The sequence below is a fragment of the Tachysurus fulvidraco genome, chromosome 15, assembly GCF_022655615.1.
Source record: "Tachysurus fulvidraco isolate hzauxx_2018 chromosome 15, HZAU_PFXX_2.0, whole genome shotgun sequence".
Taxonomy (NCBI): Eukaryota; Metazoa; Chordata; class Actinopteri; order Siluriformes; family Bagridae; genus Tachysurus; species Tachysurus fulvidraco.
In genome coordinates, this window is record NC_062532.1 from 20,257,540 (window position 1) to 20,280,849 (window position 23,310).

General features: G+C 43.7%; 1 protein-coding gene across 4 annotated transcripts in view; it reads left to right on the plus strand.

Moving 5' to 3' along the window:
* The first annotated feature begins 1,778 nt into the window (after positions 1–1,778).
* The window catches only part of mylk5 (myosin, light chain kinase 5), a 27,277-nt gene continuing 5,745 nt past the window's right edge, over positions 1,779–23,310 (plus strand). The window contains exons 1-9 of one of the 4 annotated variants that reach the window (XM_047801154.1): positions 1,779–2,093; positions 6,129–6,260; positions 11,343–11,495; positions 11,878–12,054; positions 14,157–14,201; positions 19,012–19,139; positions 20,650–20,803; positions 21,747–22,061; positions 23,306–23,310. The exon at positions 23,306–23,310 is cut by the window's right edge and continues 95 nt beyond it. In XM_047801154.1, the coding sequence (XP_047657110.1) occupies positions 1,961–2,093; positions 6,129–6,260; positions 11,343–11,495; positions 11,878–12,054; positions 14,157–14,201; positions 19,012–19,139; positions 20,650–20,803; positions 21,747–22,061; positions 23,306–23,310 (1,242 nt within the window). In that variant the 5' untranslated portion in view covers positions 1,779–1,960. Of the gene's footprint in view, positions 2,094–3,854; positions 3,877–6,128; positions 6,261–11,342; positions 11,496–11,877; positions 12,055–14,156; positions 14,202–19,011; positions 19,140–20,649; positions 20,804–21,746; positions 22,062–23,305 lie in introns of those variants that run through there. The other 3 variants (XM_027161154.2, XM_027161155.2, XM_027161156.2) reach the window with 3 other exon arrangements.

Consider the following 23,310-nt stretch of genomic DNA (forward strand, 5'->3'; position numbering starts at 1 on the left):
TAGGTGAAACTGACTGTTTTGTGTGTTTCAACATGTCTGTGGGCCCTTTATTTTGTGGTGCCTAAATTCCTGCTGTGCCAGTCTCTCCAGATGACTTTGGCCATTTCCTGGCTGTGACACACACCTACATACTTATATTAGATCAGTCAAACCAACATTCCCTTAAGCTGTTGGTATCCATGTGGTCTTTGCGGACAACAACCTCATCATCGATACACAATTGTCAGACTGTATCTGACTGTAGAGAGGATATTATTCATAATAACACACAGGCTTGATCATTAGGAATAAATACAATCACATATTAATATGGGGGGGCACGGGGTCTTAGTGCTTAGCATGTTCGCCTCACACCTCCAGGGTTGGGGGTTCGATTCCCGCCTCCGCCTTGTGTGTGTGGAGTTTGCATGTTCTCCCCGTGCCTCGGGGGTTTCCTCCGGGTACTCCGGTTTCCTCCACCGGTCCAAAGACATGCATGGTAGGTTGATTGGCATCTCTGGAAAATTGCCCGTAGTGTGTGTGAGTGTGTGTGTGAATGAGAGTGTGTGTGTGCCCTGTGATGGGTTGGCACTCCGTCCAGGGTGTATCCTGCCTCGATGCCCGATGACACCTGAGATAGGCACAGGCTCCCCGTGACCCGAGTAGTTCAGATAAGCGGTAGAAAATGAATGAATGAATGAATGAATGAACATTTTAATATATAGTCTAATATCAATCTTGGACTTTAGTCTATAATGAATCTTTTTGTACTGTATTTCTTATGTTCTGTGAAGCTGCTTTGAGACTACAAATAAAAAATTGATTGAATCGAATTGAATTAAATGCTTACAGTTTTAAGCAAAAGAGCATTACCGTGTAATGGTGCTTTATCTGTAAGAGGCATTTAATCCCTGAGGCAATTGGGGAGTGGTGTATAGCAAGAATTTGCGCTAAGATCTAACAGAGATGTTTGCGTTGATATGGAGGGTGAGATAATAAGCTAGAGGTATAATAGACCTGTAACTACTGTAGGATAGCTGAACAAGAACAGTCGGAGGTCTCTGGTGGACAAGCGGGAGGCATTCCAGGAATTTTTCAACCTGTACAAACAAACACTTTCCCCCCTACCTTGTTGTAGATGCTAACATTTTCGTCCATGCTTGATAATAACCCACTTCACTGGTGGCTTTTGGGTTGTTGATTAGAAGGTTAGTTTTTAACTATTCCCTCAACCCTCGTTCTTTATTACTGGTTGCCTGGTTGCTCATTGGATTGTTTATTCAAGGCCTTTAGTTGCTGTAGGGCTGTCGAACAACACAATTCGCTTCCATTTCACTGCATACGCACACACACACACACACACACACACACACACACACACACACACACACACACACACACACACAAACACACACACAGGCTGAGACAGACTCTGATTCGAATCCTGCCTTCAATCCCTTTACATTTTTTATGTTTTGCATAATATTATGGCATTAATTAGGAAGTGTTGGATTACTCTGACTCAACAGGTCGTCTGGACAGGTTTAACGATGTAGTCCAGTGTTGAAGAATGATGTAATCTAGCCAAAGTTCAGCTGATAACCTCGTGGTTACTTGGCAAAGGAATGAGGAAAAAAGTAAACAAGATCCATATGACAAAGTCCCCTAATGTGAAAAAGACCCTGAGGCTAACCAGAGAGAATGAAGGGAGGGAGAGAGGGAGGGAGGGAAGAGGAGAGTGAGGGAGGTGTGTGTGTTCAGAGAGAAAGCAGAGAGAGAGAGAGAGAGAGAGAGAGAGAGAGAGAGAGAGAGAGAGAGAGAGAGAGAGAGCAGCCTGGAAAAGGAGATTGTAAGTCTGTGATAGCAAGTAAGAGCGTGCAGAAAAGAAAAGAAGGAAGCTTGATAAGAAGTCGGCGGAAATGTGTTTGTTGTTTGTTTAGGTCCAGCCAGCTTCTGTCTTTTGGTCCAGTGACAAAGGGCTATGAGTGTGTTTGGAGAACAGAAAAGATATGTGTCCACCCTCAGGATCCAGCTCTCAGCTGCTCCCACATCTGGAGGAGCCTCTGTCGACATCAGTGCGCAGAGGAAGAACAGAGAAAGGTCCCACAACTCTGGTAAGTGTGTGTTATTCTGTATGCTTCATGTAGTGTTGATACGGTATACAGTACATCATGACCGTCACTCTCACTTTCTCTTTTAGTTGTATTGAGTTTGTTTAAACAAAATCAGACAAACTAGACTGTTCACATTCTGCACACCTTTTGTTTAGACCTCTAAAGGTTCATTTCGGTCCTTAAATGTCTCAGCTCAGCTATAATAATAATTATGAATAATGAATTGTAACTAATGAATAAAAACAACTGTGACTTTATTTATGGGAAATTTTGACCATGTTGAAAATACAAACTGTTTTGTATATGATGATGATGATTATTATTATTATTATTATTGGAGCATAAAGACAATTTGAATTCAGGTGTTTCAATTACTTTCATGGCCACTTGTGTATAAAATCAAGCACCTAGGCATGCAGACTGCTCTCAGGAGCTCTGTAAATTCAAGTGTGGGACCGTGAATCCACCAGTCTACTCGTGACATTTCCTCACTACTAAATATTCCACAGTCAACTGTACTAAATATTCCATGGTCAGCACAGGCTACTCATTGCAGTCAAAAGCTCCAGATTTCTTAAGGTCATGTGACATTTATTTATCATTAACTCAAGTACGGTGCATAGAGAGCTTCATAGTCTGGGTTTCCGTGGCCGAGCAGTTGCTTCCAAGCCTTACATTGCCTGTGCAATGCAAAGCTTCAGATGCGGTGGTGTAAAGCAAGCCGAGAGTGGACTCTAGAGCAGTGGACACTTGTTTTCTGGAGTGACGAATCACACTTCTCAGTCTGGCAATCTGATGGATGAGTTTGGGTTTGGTGGTTGTCAGGAGAGCAGTACTTGCCTGACTGCATTGTGTCAGGTTTGGTGGAGGGGGGATTATGGTGTGGGGCTTGTTTTTCAGCAGTTGGGCTTGCCCAATAGTTCAAGTGAAAGAGAATCTTATTGCTTCAGCATGCCAAGACATTGTGCACAATCCTAACCCTAACCCTAACCCTAACCCTAACCCTTGTGGAAATCCTTTCCAGAAGAGTTGAAGCTATTATATCTGTAAAGGACAGGCCAACTCCATATTAAACCATACAGATTAAGAATGGGATGTTATTACAGCTGTAAAGACAGATGTCCCAAAAATGTCTGCCAATCTAATATATATTTATATATATTTATATATAGTCCTGGGATAGACCATTGTTAACTGTATATTATATTTAATTAGTAAGGAATAGAATATTTGGTGTACTGTTATAGGAAAAGAATGAACGACTGCATGGTGTGATGCCGAGAACAGGACTTTCTGAAGTGCTTTATTCCTGTTACACAACAGTATTTGCAATTATATATATTATTATTTCTTATTATTGTTAATTAAAGAATAGCATCAACAACCTTATCCTAAAGGTTACATGCATGAAGGAAAGTTTTACTTTTTTTCTATTTAATTATTTTTTTTAATTAATATGTTACCAAAAAAATCCCAATAATAATAAATTTCCAGTTCCAAAGTGCTGGACAAAGTAAAGGTCTCCTAACCTTCACCATATCAATTCTACATTTGTACAATTCTACATTCTACACAATTATAATCATTTATTATTTGTTTTAGATTATATGGAGCATCTGGGGGGCACGGTGGCTTAGTGGGTAGCACATTCGCCTCACACCTCCAGGGTTGGGGTTCGATTCCCACCTCCGCCTTGTGTGTGTGGAGTTTGCATGTTCTCCCCGTGCCTCGGGGGTTTCCTCCGGGTACTCCGGTTTCCTCCCCTGGTCCAAAGACATGCATGGTAGGTTGATTGGCATCTCTGGAAAATTGTCTGTAGTGTGTGAGTGAATGAGAGTGTGTGTGTCCTGTGATGGGTTGGCACTCCGTCCAGGGTGTATCCTGCCTCGATGCCCGATGACGCCTGAGATAGGCACAGGGTCCACGTGACCCGAGGTAGTTCGGATAAGCGGTAGAAAATGAGTGAGAGTGAGTGAGATGAGCATCTACCATATATATATATATATATATACCTGAATGAGCTGTTACCATAGAAACCATATAATATAGTGCTTTCATTTCTTGGGGTTTGGTTTAAATGGGATCTCTGAACCAGACGACTTGCAGGGAACTGAATCTGTTCTTCTTCTGAAATGCTGTCAGTATGTTTTTTTACTGTCACTTCTCCTTTCAGGTTTAAACTTAACTTTGTTCCTGTTTGCTAGAACTTATATAAGACGTATAGAAGATATGTAGGTTGGAGACAGGCAGCATTTTTTTGTTGTTGTTTGTTTTTATTTACATTGGCTGTACACAAAATATAAAAATCTGTGTTGTTTAAAGAGGTTACTGTTCAACAGGTTTGAGGTCCGTTACAGCAGGAAATCCTGATATTCTTTTAGCCCCCAAACTTCCTTGCAAGATTCTACAGGAACAAACAGTCATGAACATGAATGTTTTTCCTCTTACTTGTTTGTCGAAAGTCTGATATTTTCTTCCGAATTTTCTTGCAACGCAAATAGTATATTGAAAACTGTTCAGACTTGTTGATGTGTTCTGTAAAACGAGACTATAAAAATGGATAAAAGAACGTGTAAAAAAAGAGCTAGCATCAGACTCTGGTAGAAGACAATGCCTAAATTTAAAGGCAAGTGAGTTTAAATCCCAGAGAAATTGCCCTTGCTATCTAGCTATCTTGCTCTTCATGGAATTACAGCGCACCTAGCCAATTGTGGACATCTGTTAACTCACGTACAGTAGAATAAAAATAAATAAACAAACAAATAAATAAACAAATAAATAAATAAATAAATAAAAATAATAAGGGGGGCACGGTGGCTTAGTGGGTAGCATGTTCACCGCACACCTCCAGGGTCGGGGTTCGATTCCCGCCTCCACCTTGTGTGTGAAACAGAGTTGGTGATTGAGCAAATATGATATTGTTTCCTGTTTCTTACTTTATATGTGTGTGTGTGTGTGTGTGTGTGTGTGTGTGTGTGTGTGTGTGTGTGTTTGGGGCTTGTGTTCCTGATAACACCTGTGATATAGCACACAATGGAATGTGAGCTCTGACTCACTGGTGATAGACAGACAGTCAGACGTTGTCTTAGTTCCTGTCCCAGGTGAAACAGACAAAACAACAGCCACAAAACAAAACAAAAGAATTTTGTCTCCACCTCAATCTCAGAACCGCAGCAGATACCGTACTCAAGACCTTAAATCACCCTGAATTTTCTAAGCATGGGGGTAGAAAACAGTTTAAAAATTTGTTTTTATTTTATTTGAGAATAATAAAAACCTAACTGAGTTTCTTCTCAGAATTAAACACCAAGATCGAGGTCTTCCTTACAGGCTGGCTGTGAGACAGGGGAGGAAAGACTACGGTCTGCATCTTGTTTTCTCACGTGTAGGGAAGCCTATAGGGCATTTCATCTTGTGTTCTCTACTGGAAGGGCAACCTAGAGGGCATGTTCACATCTTTACATATATACAAAGGAATCCGAAAGAAGACTGCATCGCAATGTCGTCCACTGAAAGGGCAACCTAGTAGGCACTTCGTCAAGTTTTCATAATCTGTAGGATCACAGATTCTCGACTCGGGCTCCATAAAGGGCAGTTCAACCTGTTTTTTTCATATATATCTGCACCCATAGAAACTTTAGATACCCATAGATACTTTATCGTTTGTTCCCTCAGCCTAGACGGTATTTTTATTTGAAGGACTTCCACTTTAGGTGGACCCTAGAGGGCACTTTATCATGATTATTCTTTCATAGGAGAATCCTAGAGGGCATTTTTGTGGCAAATTTTCAGTCATGTGGGCACCAGAGGGGGGCAGTCACTCCCCCTAAACATCTCCAACCACCCCCCACCCCAGTCCTGTAGCTTATCTTTCGCAATTATTAAACAGTGCCACTAAATTCTATATTCTGATTGGTCACAGTCACAGATTTTTATTATTGTGCTTCCTCTAACAAAGTCATCATGTCTATTGCAACAATTTACACACAATCCTAATCCTAATCCTTCTCTTATCCCTTCATTCACTGTATAAAGGAGAGAACGGTGCAGACGCGCCACTATTCCTTGAACCTCTGCAGGATTGCGTGGCTGATAAAGGAAGTGACATCACACTAAGGGGCGTCATCAAAGGGAGTCAACCAATCAGGGTGTCCTGGCTGCATAATGGTGAGTTAATTGAAGAGAAATTATTGGCAGAAATGTTTTTAAAAAGAAGTTAATTATAATAATAATAATAATTTATGTGCAATATTGCACGGTAATTTATATAATTAATATATCATTTATATATTGTGTATAATGTGGGGATTGGGGGGTTGGGGGGTTGGTTGAGGTTAGGGTGTCACAGTGGCTTTTATCATGTTTGCCTCACTCATCCAGAGCTGGGGTTCGACTCCTGTCCCCTTCATGTGTTTCTGTTAAGGATTTCCTCCTTAAATGTAAATTGAACCTTCTTTCTTAACTGCTTGAGCCTTAAATAAAAGCTTGACTCAGAGAACCTGGAGAAGAAACCTTGGAAGCACAAGCAGTTAGAACATGCACACTCAACACCAGTGTGTGCTGGTGTCGAGTGTGTAGTGTCGAGTGTGTGGTGTTGAGTGTGTGGTGTCGTGTGTGTCTGGTGTCAAGTGTGTGGTGTCGAGTGTGTGGTGGTGAGTGTGTGGTGTCGTGTGTGTGGTGTCGAGTGTGTGGTGTCGAGTGTGTGGTGTCGAGTGTGTCTGGTGTCGAGTGTGTGGTGTCGAGTGTGTGGTGTCGAGTGTGTGGTGTCGAGTGTGTGGTGTCGAGTGTGTGTATGGTGTCGTGTGTGTATGGTGTCGAGTGTGTGGTGTCGAGTGTGTGGTGTTGAGTGCGTGGTGTCGTGTGTGTCTGGTGTCGAGTGTGTGGTGTCGAGTGTGTCTGGTGTCGAGTGTGTGGTGTCGAGTGTGTGGTGTCGTGTGTGTCTGGTGTCGAGTGTGTGGTGTCGAGTGTGTGGTGTCGAGTGTGTGGTGTTGAATGTGTGGTGTCGAGTGTGTGGTGTCGAGTGTGTGGTGTCGAGTGTGTGGTGTTGAATGTGTGGTGTCGAGTGTGTGGTGTCGAGTGTGTGGTGTCGTGTGTGTCTGGTGTCGAGTGTGTGGTGTCGTGTGTGTCTGGTGTCGAGTGTGTGGTGTCGTGTGTGTCTGGTGTCGAGTGTGTGGTGTCGAGTATGTGGTGTCGAGTGTGTGGTGTTGAATGTGTGGTGTCGAGTGTGTGGTGTCGAGTGTGTGGTGTTGAGTGTGTGGTGTTGAATGTGCATGTTCTAACTGCTTGTGCTTCCAAGGTTTCTTCTCCAGGTTCTCCAGTTTCCTCTCCCAGTCCAAAGACACGTATTGTGGGCTGATTGTTGTCTCTAAATTGTCTGTAGTGTGAGAATGAGTGGGATTTTACCCGTGAGTGATCCAGTGTGTCCCCCAGCTTGTGCCCTGAAGTTAATTTGCATAGATACTGAGTAAGAGAGAGAAACAGAAATGACAAAGACTCTGCAGAAAACTGAACAATTTTAATAAACCATACTGCAGGACTTCATGGTGTAAATGTCACACCGTTGGTGTCAGTGGTAGTCATGGTGTTGCAGACGAATGCGGCGTATAGGAGCGCAGGTTATACCGGGTTCGGTGAACTCTGCTCTGATTTTGAATGCTTGTTGAACTGGTTTGGTCTCAGTCGGAAATAATCAACAGCTCCTGTTCTGTAGCAAAAGTGGACTAGACGAGTGTAGAGAAAACCAAGAGGAAGGAAAGTTCACACTGCGTTTCTTCTATTTGATTATAAGACCTAGATTAGATTAGATTTAGATTGGACATTAAAATGTGATTAACCGCCATCTTGGTGGAAGAAATCGGAATTCAGAATTTTCCAAGACCTGTGCACGACCTGTACCTGCACAATCACTCTGGACCCTCACATCCTGCACACTCACTCTGGACCCCTCACATCCAGCACACTCACTCTGGACCCCTCACATCCAGCACACTCACTCTGGACCCCTCACATCCAGCACACTCACTCTGGACCCCTCACATCCATCACACACACTCACTCTGGACCCCTCACATCCAGCACACTCACTCTGGACCCCTCACATCCTGCACACTCACTCTGGACCCCTCACATCCAGCACACTCACTCTGGACCCCTCACATCCAGCACAATCACTCTGGACCCCTCACATCCATCACACACACTCACTCTGGACCGCTCACATCCAGCACACTCACTCTGGACCCCTCACATCCAGCACAATCACTCTGGACCCCTCACATCCATCACACACACTCACTCTGGACCCCTCACATCCAGCACACTCACTCTGGACCCCTCACATCCAGCACACTCACTCTGGACCCCTCACATCCAGCACACTCACTCTGGACCCCTCACATCCAGCACAATCACTCTGGACCCCTCACATCCATCACACACACTCACTCTGGACCCCTCACATCCAGCACACTCACTCTGGACCCCTCACATCCAGCACACTCACTCTGGACCCTTCACATCCAGCACAATCACTCTGGACCCTTCACATCCAGCACACTCACTCTGGACCGCTCACATCCAGCACACTCACTCTGGACCCTTCACATCCAGCACACTCACTCTGGACCCCTCACATCCAGCACACTCTTTCTGGACCCTTCACATCCAGCACACTCACTCTGGACCCCTCACATCCAGCACACTCACTCTGGACCCCTCACATCCAGCACACACACTCACTCTGGACCCCTCACATCCAGCACAATCACTCTGGACCCCTCACATCTAGCACACTCACTCTGGACCCCTCACATCCAGCACACTCACTCTGGACCCCTCACATTCAGCACACACACTCACTCTGGACCCCTCACATCCAGCACACACACTCACTCTGGACCCCTCACATCCAGCACACACACTCACTCTGGACCCCTCACATCCAGCACACACACTCACTCTGGACCCCTCACATCCAGCACACACACTCACTCTGGACCCCTCACATCCAGCACACTCACTCTGGACCGCTCACATCCAGCACACTCACTCTGGACCCTTCACATCCAGCACACTCACTCTGGACCCCTCACATCCAGCACACTCTTTCTGGACCCTTCACATCCAGCACACTCACTCTGGACCCCTCACATCCAGCACACTCACTCTGGACCCCTCACATCCAGCACAATCACTCACTCTGGACCCCTCACATCCAGCACACTCACTTTGGACCCCTCACATCCAGCACACTCACTCTGGACCCCTCACATCCAGCACACTCACTCTGGACCCCTCACATTCAGCACACACACTCACTCTGGACCCCTCACATCCAGCACACACACTCACTCTGGACCCCTCACATCCAGCACACACACTCACTCTGGACCCCTCACATCCAGCACAATCACTCTGGACCCCTCACATCCAGCACACTCACTCTGGACCCCTCACATCCAGCACACTCACTCTGGACCCCTCACATTCAGCACACACACTCACTCTGGACCCCTCACATCCAGCACACACACTCACTCTGGACCCCTCACATCCAGCACACACACTCACTCTGGACCCCTCACATCCAGCACACACACTCACTCTGGACCCCTCACATCCAGCACACACACTCACTCTGGACCCCTCACATCCAGCACACTCACTCTGGACCCCTCACATCCAGCACACACACTCACTCTGGACCCCTCACATCCAGCACACACACTCACTCTGGACCCCTCACATCCAGCACACTCACTCTTTGAACTGTTGCCATCTGGTCGACGCTACAGAGCCCTGAGCACCAGAATGTCCAGACAAAGGAAGGGTTTCTTCCCTCAGGCAATCCATCTGATAAACACTTAACACACATCTGATGAACACCTGACATACACAGAACAGATGCCACTGTACATACAACTGTCCATTATACATGTGTTCATTACTTATCATTGCCATTCTGTTTACACTGTGGGAGCTCCTGGACTACAACAATATCCTCATATGTGAAACCGTACGCAATAAAGACAATAAAGACCTTTCTGATTCTGATATTGTTTATATGTCTGTATGAAGTAAACAGAACACTTTGGGCTATGAGTTTTTAAGGGTTGTCTAATCTAGGAGCGATGTGCCTGTGTCAAAGAGAGAACATTCTTAGGAAATAGGATTGTAGATCCAATCAAAAAAATGAATAACCCCGGGAATTTTCTTCCAAGTGAAAATGAAGCATCTACATTTGTCCAAAATAACAAATAAAAGAAAATGCATCAACTAATACGTTCTCATCGGTCACTTAATTACGTTTAAGTGACTTCGGTTGTATGTTTTGTTGGTGGCAGACTGGCCGCTTTGTGTGTTTTATGAATCTCTTGGGATTTTTATATCTCAGGAGTTTTAGAAAATACCTTGTGGATTCGAGAGGCCCGAGGAAGACAGCCGGAGTTGACAGGAAGGCTAATCAACAGCGATGAGCAGAAAAGCATCTCTGAACACAATACGATAAAACCTGAGGCCTCAACAGCAGTAGATCTGATCAGGCTCCGTTCCTGTCGATGACAGAAATCTGACACTAAAGTGTACACAGTTTTACAAAACCGGAAGTAAGGATCATTCATTCATTCATCTACCGCTTATTCGAACTACCACAACTCACGGGGAGCCTGTGCCTGTCTCAGGCGTCATCGGGCATCGAGGCAGGATACACCCTGGACGGAGTGCCAACCCATCGCAGGGCACACACACACTCTCATTCACTCACACACTCACACACTACGGACAATTTTCCAGAGATGCCAATCAACCTACCATGCATGTCTTTGGACCGGGGGAGGAAACCGGAGTACCCGGAGGAAACCCCCGAGGCACGGGGAGAACATGCAAACTCCACACACACAAGGGGAGGCGGGAATCGAACCCCCAACCCTGGAGGTGTGAGGCGAACGTGCTAACCACTAAGCCACCGTGCCCCCCACGTATGGATAAAACTCAGTCTGATTGGAAAGCTTTTGTTTTCTTGTCTTCTTTTCTTTTTTTTCTTTTGATTTCCTGCTATTTATTCAGCACTGTCTAGTCTACAAACTGAGCATTCGATCTGATCAGATCACAATCACAAGTAAGGGCCCCGAGTGCTGGGGTTCATGGCGTCGCTTCGTCACTGACCCTGTTTTTTCTTACTTTCTTTTTTCCCTGTATAATCTACGAGTTAATATTTATCTTTGAGCTGTTCACTCAGTCTGTTTCTCTCAGGTCAGCCGGCGAGATTCGCGAAATCCTCATTTGTCGGTGGAGAGGCGAGACTGGCTGTTAGGAAATGTGTCCTGGGTGACGCAGGAGCTTACACTTGTGTAGCTGAAAACACAGCAGGAAAAACTTCTAGCAGCTCAGCAGTGATTGTCAGAGGTACTTTGAACACACACACACACACACACACACACACACACACACACACACACACACACACACACACACACACACACCTGTTTTGAGACTTTTTAAAGAAGTCGTCACGCTAGAGTGACTTCCTGGGCACAGAACCGACACGCTTCAAGCTCTCTGCCACTTTTCGTCATCCACAAGTTCAGTCTTGACCTTGTTTCTGTTATTAAGACTCACAACAGTCACACACGCACAAGCTAACAACATAGTCACTAAGGGATGATCTGTTTCGTCAAAAGATGCCCCCATGGACTTATCTTTACCCCACACACACAGTTTTGTCTATAAATAAACTCCACCATGTTCTATGAATTTTCTTCTTTCCCTTCCTCTTTCCTTTCCGAAGAAACGTCAGTCGCCGCCCCGAACAATAACACACGCTCCCCTTCATCCTCTCCTTGCACCCCAGTTCTGAAAAACCTGGGCTTGAAATCCCCAAAGACTATTTTGGAGGACGTCAGTGTGTTCAGAGGAAACAATTCGCCCCAGACGCAAAGTCCTGGAACGCCGTCGAGTCCAAGAGGTGAGCGTTCTGTTCTCTCCAGGAACAAAAGTAGTAGATGAATCTCCTTCAAACCACAGCTGATGTTTCATTGAACATCGCTAAATGCAGTTGTGTTCAAATAAAGATCTAATTTAATAGCTTTTATGGCCATTGTATGGATTTTTAATGGGGTTGAGGTCAGGAGGTCGAGCAGGTCACTCCATTACCTCGATTCTTTTGTTGTCTGGAACCAAGATGTCGCTCGATTAGTTGTGTGTTTGGGGTCGTTGTCTTGTTGAAACACACATTTCAGAGGCATTTCCTCTTCATATTTGGATGTATTCAAACTGATCCATGGTCCCCTGCTATACAGTAAACAAGCCCAGCACCGTGGTATGAAGCTCCTCCCTAATTCCATCATAGTGTACCTGGAGGTCACCTGACATACTGTCAATGACCACTAGACCTGAAAAGAATATTTTTCCTCTCAGACCAAAAGAATGTTACGCCATTTCTATTTGTGCAGGTTCGGAACCTAATTTAGAACCAGTTCTTTCTGTTTCGACCGCCAAAGCACCGGCTCTGAACCAGGAAAAGTGGCTCTTAAGTAGCACCAAAATGTTGCTGGTCTAGACTTAAGAACCGCTTGCGTCAGGAGCTGTGGGCGGGGCTGTGGGCGGGGCTACTGTTAGCGCATTTGATAATGTACCTAAAGTTTACTAATGTTTAATACACTTTTACTTTACCGCGATATGATACATTATCAGCACACATGATAGTAGGTAGCTACATGCTAAGGTTAAATTCTTTTCTGTGTTAATGATAAAAAAACGTTATGTACTTTATCGATTACAACCTCCGTTTATACAGATTACACGGAGCCACACGTACACGTTTTATTCGCCGTGTTTGGATGCCAATGTAGGTTCACAAAGCCATGAGCATTAACAGTAAAGCAACATCCGCCATCGTTGTTGTGTTTGTGTTTGCCGCTGCTGCACTAACGTTGCTGGGACATGTGACACGTATACAGTGACATCACACTCGGCACTGTGATGCTCTCTAGCCGGTGGAAAGGCAAACCGGGTCTTAGAAGGTTCACCAGTGGAACCAACTTTGAACCAGCACCAGCGCTAGCTCTGAACCAGCACCCGGTTCTTTCCAGTGGAAAAGAGGCATTAGATCATCTTTCATCTTCCTAGAGGTTAATGCTCTCCTGGATCTTTGCCATCGATCCGTTTTAACAGAAGTTACTCATTTCCTTCCAGGTGTTTCAGGTTTTCGTTGCCGTCATAAAGCATCTGAGATACTTTTAGCTGAGCTAAATCATTTGCTACATTTCCTCATACTGTCAAATGACGTTATTTCTCAGAACAGTGTTTGGAACGGCCCGATATACGGTATTTTATAAAAATGTCTGGAACATCTGCTTCCCATCTTCTTTAATGACATCATTAATGACATCTGATTTTTTTTTCACACAATGATGGAGTGCTCTAATTAAACTCCACAGTGTTTAACACAGTTTGAACACGCCCCTTTCAACGAACGAGTCAATTACTCAAACTGGGGAAGTCGTGGTCTAAAGGTAAGAGAGTTTGACTCCTAACCCTAAGGTTGTGGGTTCGAGTCTCGGGCCGGCCACAACTGAGGTGTCCTTGAGCAAGGCACCAAACCCCCACAACTGCTCCCATGGTGCCACAGCATAAATGGCTGCCCACTGCTCCGGGTGTGTGTTCACTGCTGTGTGTGTGCACTTTGGATGGGTTAAATGCAGAGAACGAATTCTGAGTATGGGTCATGTACATAGCCGTATGTCACGTCACTTTTTTCTCTTTCAGAACAAACACGGCCATGACAGCCGGCTGAGCTATTTTTCACTATTTTTTTTCTTACTACATCGACAAGCAAAATGCAATGCCATGAAGTATCACTACTGATAAAAACTTGTTTATCAGGTTATTAAACACAATGGTATGTGCTAGTGGGTGATAGCTAGAACTCATACAGTTCCTTATTTTGTTTGTGAACAGCTTGAACAGGTTGAATAGCTCCCCACCCAACACACACACACACAAACACACACACACAGTCTCTTAAACCCTCCCCTGACCATTTGATCATCTGTGCCTCTTCTCCAGGCCTCTCAGATCTCCCGGTGAAGAGGAGAAGCAGCTCAGGGACAGGTACGACCATTCCAACATCTTTATCTCGAATTCTCTGAGTTTTTATTTGCACTAAACCTGATCAGAATCTTCCTCTTTTTGAGCCTTTTTTTTCAGAGACTTTCCACCTACTGAAGTTATCGTGTGTTATTTTTACTCAATGGTTAAACCATTTAGATCTAGTAATGACATTCATGATATGATAAACTGTGTCTTACACTCTTTTTCTTTTTTTAATGGAAATTTGCTGTACGCTTCCGGACCCGTGTTTGCTTTTCTGTCTCGCTTTGTTGTCGTCTTTTCTCTCAGGACTTCTGAAAGCTTTTTTTTAAAGTGCCGGGTTCCGTCGGTCACGAAGGTCTAACAATGTAAAAATGTAAACAGACGGGTTTGTGGCCTCGGCTCCGGGTTAGATCCAGTCCACTTTATCTACAGTGGAGTCTATTATACAGTGGAATCTAGTTATCTAAAGCTGCTGCATCTGTAGAACCTGGATAGTCATCAGAGTAAGTCGGTCCTCGGTTTGTAGGTTTCCGCCCTGCCTTACCTGATACTATCTAGGAAAAGTACAGACAACCTTTAGGATAAAGACATTTTCTCATGTAGTTGTTTCATTTACGTTGTTTTCATTGACCTTGTTTCGTTTACACGGTTAAATTAGCAGTGGTTATAATTAATAGTGTGTTTAAAGCAGTGATCGGTCGTGTTTGTGTGTTAACTGTGTAATATTGCACGGTACAGGAACGCAGGTGTAAGAGGACGGAGTCGGATAAACCGTTCCGACATGAACACAGTTCTGAGAATTCTACATCCGATTACTTCAGACTTTTTCCATAGGTGTCGCTGCATTCGTGATTTCTCACCTAAGGATTTGACAGAGATATAGAATAAACCGAATCGTTTCCTGTAAAAGCAGAACAGATAAAGATATTACTATGTTAAAATGACTATGACTCAGCTGTTCGGGTATCTAGAGGAAGTTCATTCCACCACCTCGGTGCCAGAACAGAAAAGAGTCTTGATGTGTACCTACCTGTTACTCTGAGAGATGGTGGAGACGGTGGGACCAGACGATCGGTGCTGGTAGATCCGAAGGAGCGAGGTTTAAGGTTTCCCAGCAGGACGTTGCTCAGAGCTTCACACTGTGCCATGCTGAGGAGATAATCAGTGTGATTCACTTCACCTGCCAGTGGTTTTTATGTTATGGGTGTTGAGTACAGCTGCTGCAGTATTATTTCTGCTCCATGCAAGTCGTTTCAAATGCCTTTGCTATGCTACAACATCTTGAATTCATCATGAATTTCGATGACCTGGACTGAATTTAAATAGGAAATCACGGAAACCACAAAATGGATGATCTCATAACTGCATTCGGCCGTCGGCTTTGTTCCAAGTTTCAGTTTTATTGTCGTGTTGTTACAGAGCGCCGTACAGCGATAAAGTGATAAGAAGCTCTAAAATTGCCTAACGTATGATTAATAGTAAACTAAGGATAGACTGTATAACGCTTTTTTTTGTTTGTTTGTATGTTTTATTTATTTATTTCAGAAAACATGGATTTAAACATTTAGTAAAAAATGATTCGCAAAAAAAAAAAAGCACACATGCCTTTAACTAGCATCCATGCTAGCATCAGGATGTCATAAAGGACATTCGAATGATTCGATAATATTTATTTGTTTTAATTATTTAAATTTTATTATTAAGTGACCACATTAGTAACAGCTCAGTATCCCTGTAAATGAAGAGAACGTTCAAAATTTCTTCTTCACTCGATCTTTAGGAAATTTGGATGATATCGGTTGATATTTTTGTCCAGTTATCATAACCTGTAACGGATGTTGCTTCGAGCTTGAAATCGATTAAGACATTAATACTATAATAATAATAAAAAGTAATAAAATGCAGGTTTGATTAGCGCTGTCGAGGTTTTATTATTGTAGTAACAGATATTTTTTTTCTAAAGCATAATAGTAATAATAGACAGACAATAATAGTAATAAGAAGGGCCGAGCGACGTCCACAGCCGAGCAGAAGGGCCATGCGACTTCCATAGCCGAGCTGAAGGGCCGAGCGACATCCACAGCCGAGCTGAAGGGCCGCGCATAACTCCAGACGCACCGCTGCCAGTCCCAACCCTCAGAAACCAGGAACAGGAAGGGAGGGAGGGCGGGGAAGAAGAAAAAAATATATATATATATCCTCCACAGAACAGAAAATCCAAAAAATACGGGCCTGCAGCACCCCCCACAAACAGGAAGTGGGGCGACGCCCTCCACGGGAACAAAACGTGAAGCGATGCCCCCCACCGGACAAATGCGGGGCGATGTCACAGGACACCGAAAAAACAAAACAAAACTCGGGCTGGCGACATGGCCCGCAACCCGGAAGTGAGGCCCCCCCCAATGTATCTTTATCATAGCTGAAGGGAAGAACAATACGATTGTAGATAAACAAACAAGCAAAAATGACACACAAGCATCATCATGTAAAGGACAAAGGCATATATTAGTTCTGTGTAACAAAGCAAAACCAACGTTACTCACCTATCGAGAAGGAAAAAAGCGCCTCGGCGTCTTAAGTAAAGTCGAGTTTCCAGAGTCAATAACTCCTGAGCTAAACGCTGTTACTACACAAAACGCGGTTGTAGCTGCGTCTCTACATTACTACGATAGAAAAGAGGTGTTATTTGTGTAGTAACAGCATTTAGCTCAGGAGTTATTGACTCGGGAAACTCCAACCTGTGAATATGTGGCCAACTTCCTGCTCCTTCAGTTCTCTCCAGCGCTGGAAAGCTGATCCTATATTAACACGTCCTACTTCTTGCCTTATCGTAAGCCTTTCTTCTCTTTCTTTCTTTGTTTTTATCCTCCATGTCGATGTTAAAACCGCTTTCTGCTAATGTCACACATGCACACTGAACTCTCTCTCCGCCTCATATTGACAAGCCCCGCCCCTTTCTGCTCATTGGCTACATATTTGTTTTGATTTATGTTTTGATTTTTGTTTATTATTCGGGCCGACTCAGTTTTCTGAAGCATTTCTCAAAAATCGGAGACCCCGCCTTTAAATAAATATTTCTGATTGGTGGATGTACTTCAGTGTTTTGTTTTTTTTTTACTTTTACTCCCGAACGCAGTAACTGTTCCACGTCTGTTTCTATTTAATTCCTAATAGAGGTTTGGAGGTAAATCTTTCTGATCACAAATGTCAAACACTAAAAGCACATATCATTTTGCGTGCGGTAATATAAAGAGCTCAGATTTTAATTACCGAGCGCATAGCCGTAAAGTTTAGAGGATCATGGGCTGGGTTGTTGTGTGGGTTGTTAATTACCGAAGTCAAAGCTGATATGAAAAAAGTGAGCCAAGGAGCCATAAAGTCCAGTGACATAATGAGGAGCCATAAAGTCTAGTGACATAATAATAATCATCCCAGTGAGAAATAAAGAACAACGATTTCTGTATTTCTTTAGAGCTGCAAATCTCACTAATCTGTATTTTAACTATGAGAGAGTTTAACCGAAGCGGAAAGAGTTTTCTGTTGTTGTTGTTGTTGTTGTTGTTGTTGATTTCATTCTCATTCTCATGACCAGACATGGCTGAGGTTTCATCTCAGACGTCATGCTAAACGCTAACAGAAATCCATAGCTTCAAGATGAACATGAAATGATAAGGCATACGGCAGGAAAGGGGTTGGAAAACGAAGTCTGACCAAAGCGTGGGTATGATGTCGTCGTAAACATGCAGTTCCTCGACCTCAGTTATTTCAGTCGTGTTCAGAACTGATCCGAGTTCACGACATAGTATCTTAACATCTGGGGCGAAAAAAAAACAAAAACAAGTGGGCAAAATATCTAACCAATATTTTAACCAAGTTTGAGAAAGGAGGGCATGCAGAATTAAACAAATCAGTAATTTTCCCCTTTTCCATTTCATGTTGTTTTATAAAAAGTACTTCAGTAATTAATTTAGAAATACTCAATTATGGGGGCACGGTGGCTTAGCGGTTAGCACGTTCGCCTCACACCTACAGGGTTGGGGGTTTGATTCCCGCCTCCGCCTTGTGTGTGTGGAGTTTGCATGTTCTCCTCGGGGGTTTCCTCCGGGTACTCCGGTTTCCTCCCCCGGTCCAAAGACATGCATGGTAGGTTGATTGGCATCTCTGGAAAATTGTCCGTAGTGTGTGAGTGTGTGAGTGAATGAGAGTGTGTGTGTGCCCTGTGATGGGTTGGCAATCCGTCCAGGGTGTATCCTGCCTCGATGCCCGATGACGCCTGAGATAGGCACAGGCTCCCCGTGACCCGAGAAGTCCGGATAAGCGGTAGAAAATGAATGAATGAATGAACATATGAATCAGCTCTGACCGATGAATCTTGTCTCCAAAAAATATCAGCAAACTACTAGCCACTGTGTCTCTGACCAGCTAGTAATTAAAAATGTTTTTGTTTCCCTAAAATATACTTTGTTGATCTCGTGTTTATTTCTACAATTAGTCGATCTTTTAAAAAGCTTGAAATCCATAGCATTAAGTAGCCACACATTGGGAATTAAAAACCGACTTAATCACCTTAATGATGATAATAATCTAATCATCTCTGACTTTGTGAAACATTTTCAGGAATTGTGAAAGATTTAATTTTCTTTAATAGTGAAATCACCAGCTTCTGTTTGGAACTGATCAGTGATGGCTTTTTTTTTTTGTTCCTGTTAACTAACATGTTAAATAATGCCAGTTAAAGAAAGCTAAATGTAAATGTAAAGAAAAGCATTTCTTCTGTAACATGGTTCAGTTCTTTACTCGGCCGGTGTGTGTCCTCTTGTCTCTGCAGCTGTCCCTCTGCAGATTGTGTCCCCTAGTCTTCAGATGGAGGTGCGGAAAGGTGAGACGGCTCGTTTGAGCTGCACGTTCAAAGGCAACGCGCCGATCGTCTCCTGTTGGATCTATAACAAAAAAGAGGTATAGAAACCTTTAAAGACATGAACACATACCGAGAGTTTTTCCCGTCCTGTCCATTCAATCACATCCATTCATTCATTCAAGTTCACGTTATAGTATCTTAACTAAATGTCTAAACGATATTATAACCAGGTTTGAGATACTAAATACTTTTAGTATTTATATTTAGTATTTTAGTAAATATAAAATAAATTAAAAAATTTTAAAAATAAATATAAAATTTTTATATTTAGTATTTTAGTAGAAATACTAAACCAGCTCTGGGGGGCACGGTGGCTTAGTGGTTAGCACGTTCGCCTCACACCTCCAGGGTCGGGGGTTCGATTCCCGCCTCCCCCTTGTGTGTGTGGAGTTTGCATGTTCTCCCCGTGCCTCGGGGGTTTCCTCCGGGTACTCCGGTTTCCTCCCCCGGTCCAAAGACATGCATGGTAGGTTGATTGGCATCTCTGGAAAATTGTCCATAGTGTGTGTGTGTGAGTGAATGAGAGTGTGTGTGCCCTGCAGTGGGTTGGCACTCCGTCCAGGGTGTATCCTGCCTCGATGCCCGATGACGCCTGAGATAGACACAGGCTCCCCGTGACCCAAGAAGTTCGGATAAGCGGTAGAAAATGAATGAATGAATGAATAAGTAAATTTTAGTCAATTTAAACCAGTAAATTTTGGTCGAATTTTAAAATTTCGAAAAAACGTTTGCCGTTATGTTTTTTTTGCAAAACATATAACACATAATCAGGGTAAATGATAAACAAAAATTTGCCAACATAAACATAGAAAAGCACAATATCAAGGTTAACACAAATCTTTAAACAAGTCCTCATCAAGCATAAAAAAAACGAAGCTATTTTTGTTGTTTATAAACTTAAGGGATAAATTTAGAGAGAAATTCAGCCGAAAAAGAAGAAAAACACAAAGAGAACTTTCGCCAATTGAAGATAATGAATTTTCTTTGTTTTGTTTCAAGAGATTCCTGTTTTGGGTTTTCATAATAACAAAAAAAAATGTTTTAAGGACAAAATTAAGCATCACATTTATGGGGCTAAAAATACAGGAATTTAAATCTATCCAAAATTTATTAGTAATGCTACAATAAAAAAAAAATACACTTGCACAAAATGAGCAATGGGATAAACCTACTAGGATAACTTTTATATCAAGGTTTAAATAAAATTTGGCCATTATTTTCGGCACTGCGAATTTTCTGACGTCTCTAAAGGTCATAATAAGGAATAAAATCCTCGCTGTATTTTAGCAAACTAATCAGCGACAGACTGGTGTGATGTTGTGACTCTGAGGTTATTTCCCAGCACGTCCTGGGGGTGTTTAGAAAGTGTGTTAAAAAATGATTTGTTTTGAGAAATGTATTTCTTATTTCGATCAAATCTAATGAAAAAAAAAAAACAATACGCATTTTGTCAAGTAAAAGTATTTATTTCAGTTCTGTTCACCTCTCTGTTATATTACGACCAGTTTCTATAAACCGATAAAAGATGTGAATAAATTTTGTCTGTAGGTTCTCGAGAGCTCCAGGTTCAAGATCGAGGGCAGTAGCGAGAGCAGCAGTTTGGTCATTTCAGAGACTCGAACTGAAGACTCTGGACGCTACACACTAGTTGTGCGAGACCGGACAGACTCCGCCCAGCACTCGGTCACGCTGTCAGTCATCGGTAAGCCCCACCCATTCTGCCCTTCAGAAGCAGATAGTGATAATACTCATCACTCTCTCTCACTCATTTTCTACCGCTTATCCGAACTTCTCGGGTCACGGGGAGCCTGTGCCTATCTCAGGCGTCATCGGGTATCGAGGCAGGATACACCCTGGACGGAGTGCCAACCCATCACCGGGCACACACACACTCTCATTCACTCACACACTCACACACTACGGACAATTTTCCAGAGATGCCAATCAACCTACCATGCATGTCTTTGGACCGGTGGAGGAAACCGGAGTACCCGGAGGAAACCCCCGAGGACGTGGTGTGAGGTGTGAGGCGAACGTGCTACCCACTAAGCCACCGTGCCCCCCTAATGATAATACTGATAGTGAATTAATAAGATGATACAGATTAGATCGTGTAGGGATTATTTTTGTGGCCGATCATATTAGAGATGGGTAACAGTATTGAATAGAATTTCAGAATCCACATCAAGTGTTTGTAATTCTAGTCTAAAATGAAAAGTTTAATAATATTTGTAGGGGGGGCATGGTGGCTTAGTGGATAACATGTTCGCCTCACACCTACAGGGTTGGGGGTTCGATTCCCGCCTCCGCCTTGTGTGTGTGGAGTTTGCATGTTCTCCCCGTGCCTCGGGGGTTTCCTCCGGGTACTCCGGTTTCCTCCCCCGGTCCAAAGACATGCATGGTAGGTTGATTGGCATCTCTGGAAAATTGTCCGTAGTGTGTGAGTGAATGAGAGTGTGTGTGTGCCCTGCGATGGGTTGGCACTCCGTCCAGGGTGTATCCTGCCTCGATGCCCGATGACGCCTGAGATAGGCACAGGCTCCCCGTGACCCGAGGTAGTTTGGATAAGCGGTAGAAAATGAATGAATGAATGAATGAATGAATGAATGAATGAATAATATTTGTGATTTGTGTGTGTGTTACAGAGCGACCGCAGCCTCCTGCCTCGTCCCCAGTGGTGGGTGTGCTCTCCTCACACTCCCTCGTCCTGTCCTGGTCTGGGCCCTGCTACGACGGAGGTTCGGCTGTCACCGGATACGTGGTGGAGGTTCAGCAAGTCGACTCGACCGGGGCAGGTTGCTGGACCGAGCTCTCGGTCTGCGGTAAAAACACTTCCCTCAGAGTGAACTCTGGACTCCAGCCAGAAGCGGAGTATCGCTTCAGGGTCAGATCCTGTAACGCCGTGGGACCCAGTGACCCGAGTCCAGAGTCTCAGGTGATCAGGATGGACAGCGGCACAGGTGAGAAGAATCAGTCCTGCATAAAAACCAGTAAGAGGAAACTAATCAGTGACAGGAATTTATGTGATGCGAAAGCACAGAAGTTTTCGAACCCAAAGTGGTTTATTTTCCTTTGGTGCTGCTTTAATCCTCTTTACCCATTTTAATTATTAAAGATTACGTTTATAGTTACATGTCATGGAATGTACAAGAAAGAAAATGTGCAAGAATGTACAAGAAAATCGCTCAACAGCCTGTCTATTTTTTTAAGCAAATACAACCAGCTCATTGTTCGTCTTTTGCACGAAGCATAAACTTTTCCTTCTGTTACAAAGCACTGAAATAAACATCTCCTTAAAAGAAAAGAGATCGTAATGAGTTTCCAGCGAGTCCACCCGGGATCTGTTTAGATATTATTTTTTTGTATAGCACTTTTAACAGTGGGCGTCGTCGTGGATAGATAGTTTAAAATGAAGTTACTATTTATCGCTAATATTTATTTAATGAACAAACCCGAGGTTATGGTGGTGTGGAAAAACACCTTGAGATGATATGAGGACGAAACCTTGAGTGGAACCAGACTCAGAAGTGAACCTCATCCTCATTTGAGTGACACTGGACAGTAAAGAGGTGGGCACGGCGGCTTAGCGGTTAGCACGTTCGCCTCACACCTCCAGGGTCGGGGGTTTGATTCCCACCTCCGCCTTGTGTGTGTGGAGTTTGAATGTTCTCCTCATGCCTCGGGGGTTTCCTCCGGGTACTCCGGTTTCCTCCCCCGGTCCAAAGACATGCATGGTAGGTTGATTGGCATCTCTGGAAAATTGTCCGTAGTGTGTGAGTGTGTGAGAGTGTGTGTGTGCCCTGTGATGGGTTGGCACTCCGTCCAGGGTGTATCCTGCCTCGATGCCCGATGACGCCTGAGAAGTTCGGATAAGTAATAATAATAAGTAAATGTAAGTAATGTCTTTTCTACAACAGTTTGTAGTCGAGTGGAAAAATGAAAAATTCAACAGCGTAATAGTTTTATAGTGGAAACATTTTGATGGAACCTTGAAGTACCACCAGTTCACACTGGTCAGGTGACTCATACAAAAGAGCAAATAATAATGTCACTGGACTGGAGTCAATCTTTCAAAATATGTATTTTCCATCATAGTTTCATTTTAAACCTGTTTTTTAACACGTCACCATGTTCTACTGGTCTTATCCTACGTCCTGATTGTGTCGCTGTCCGTATGTACTTACGTGTGTGTCCTTCTTTAAAGCGGAG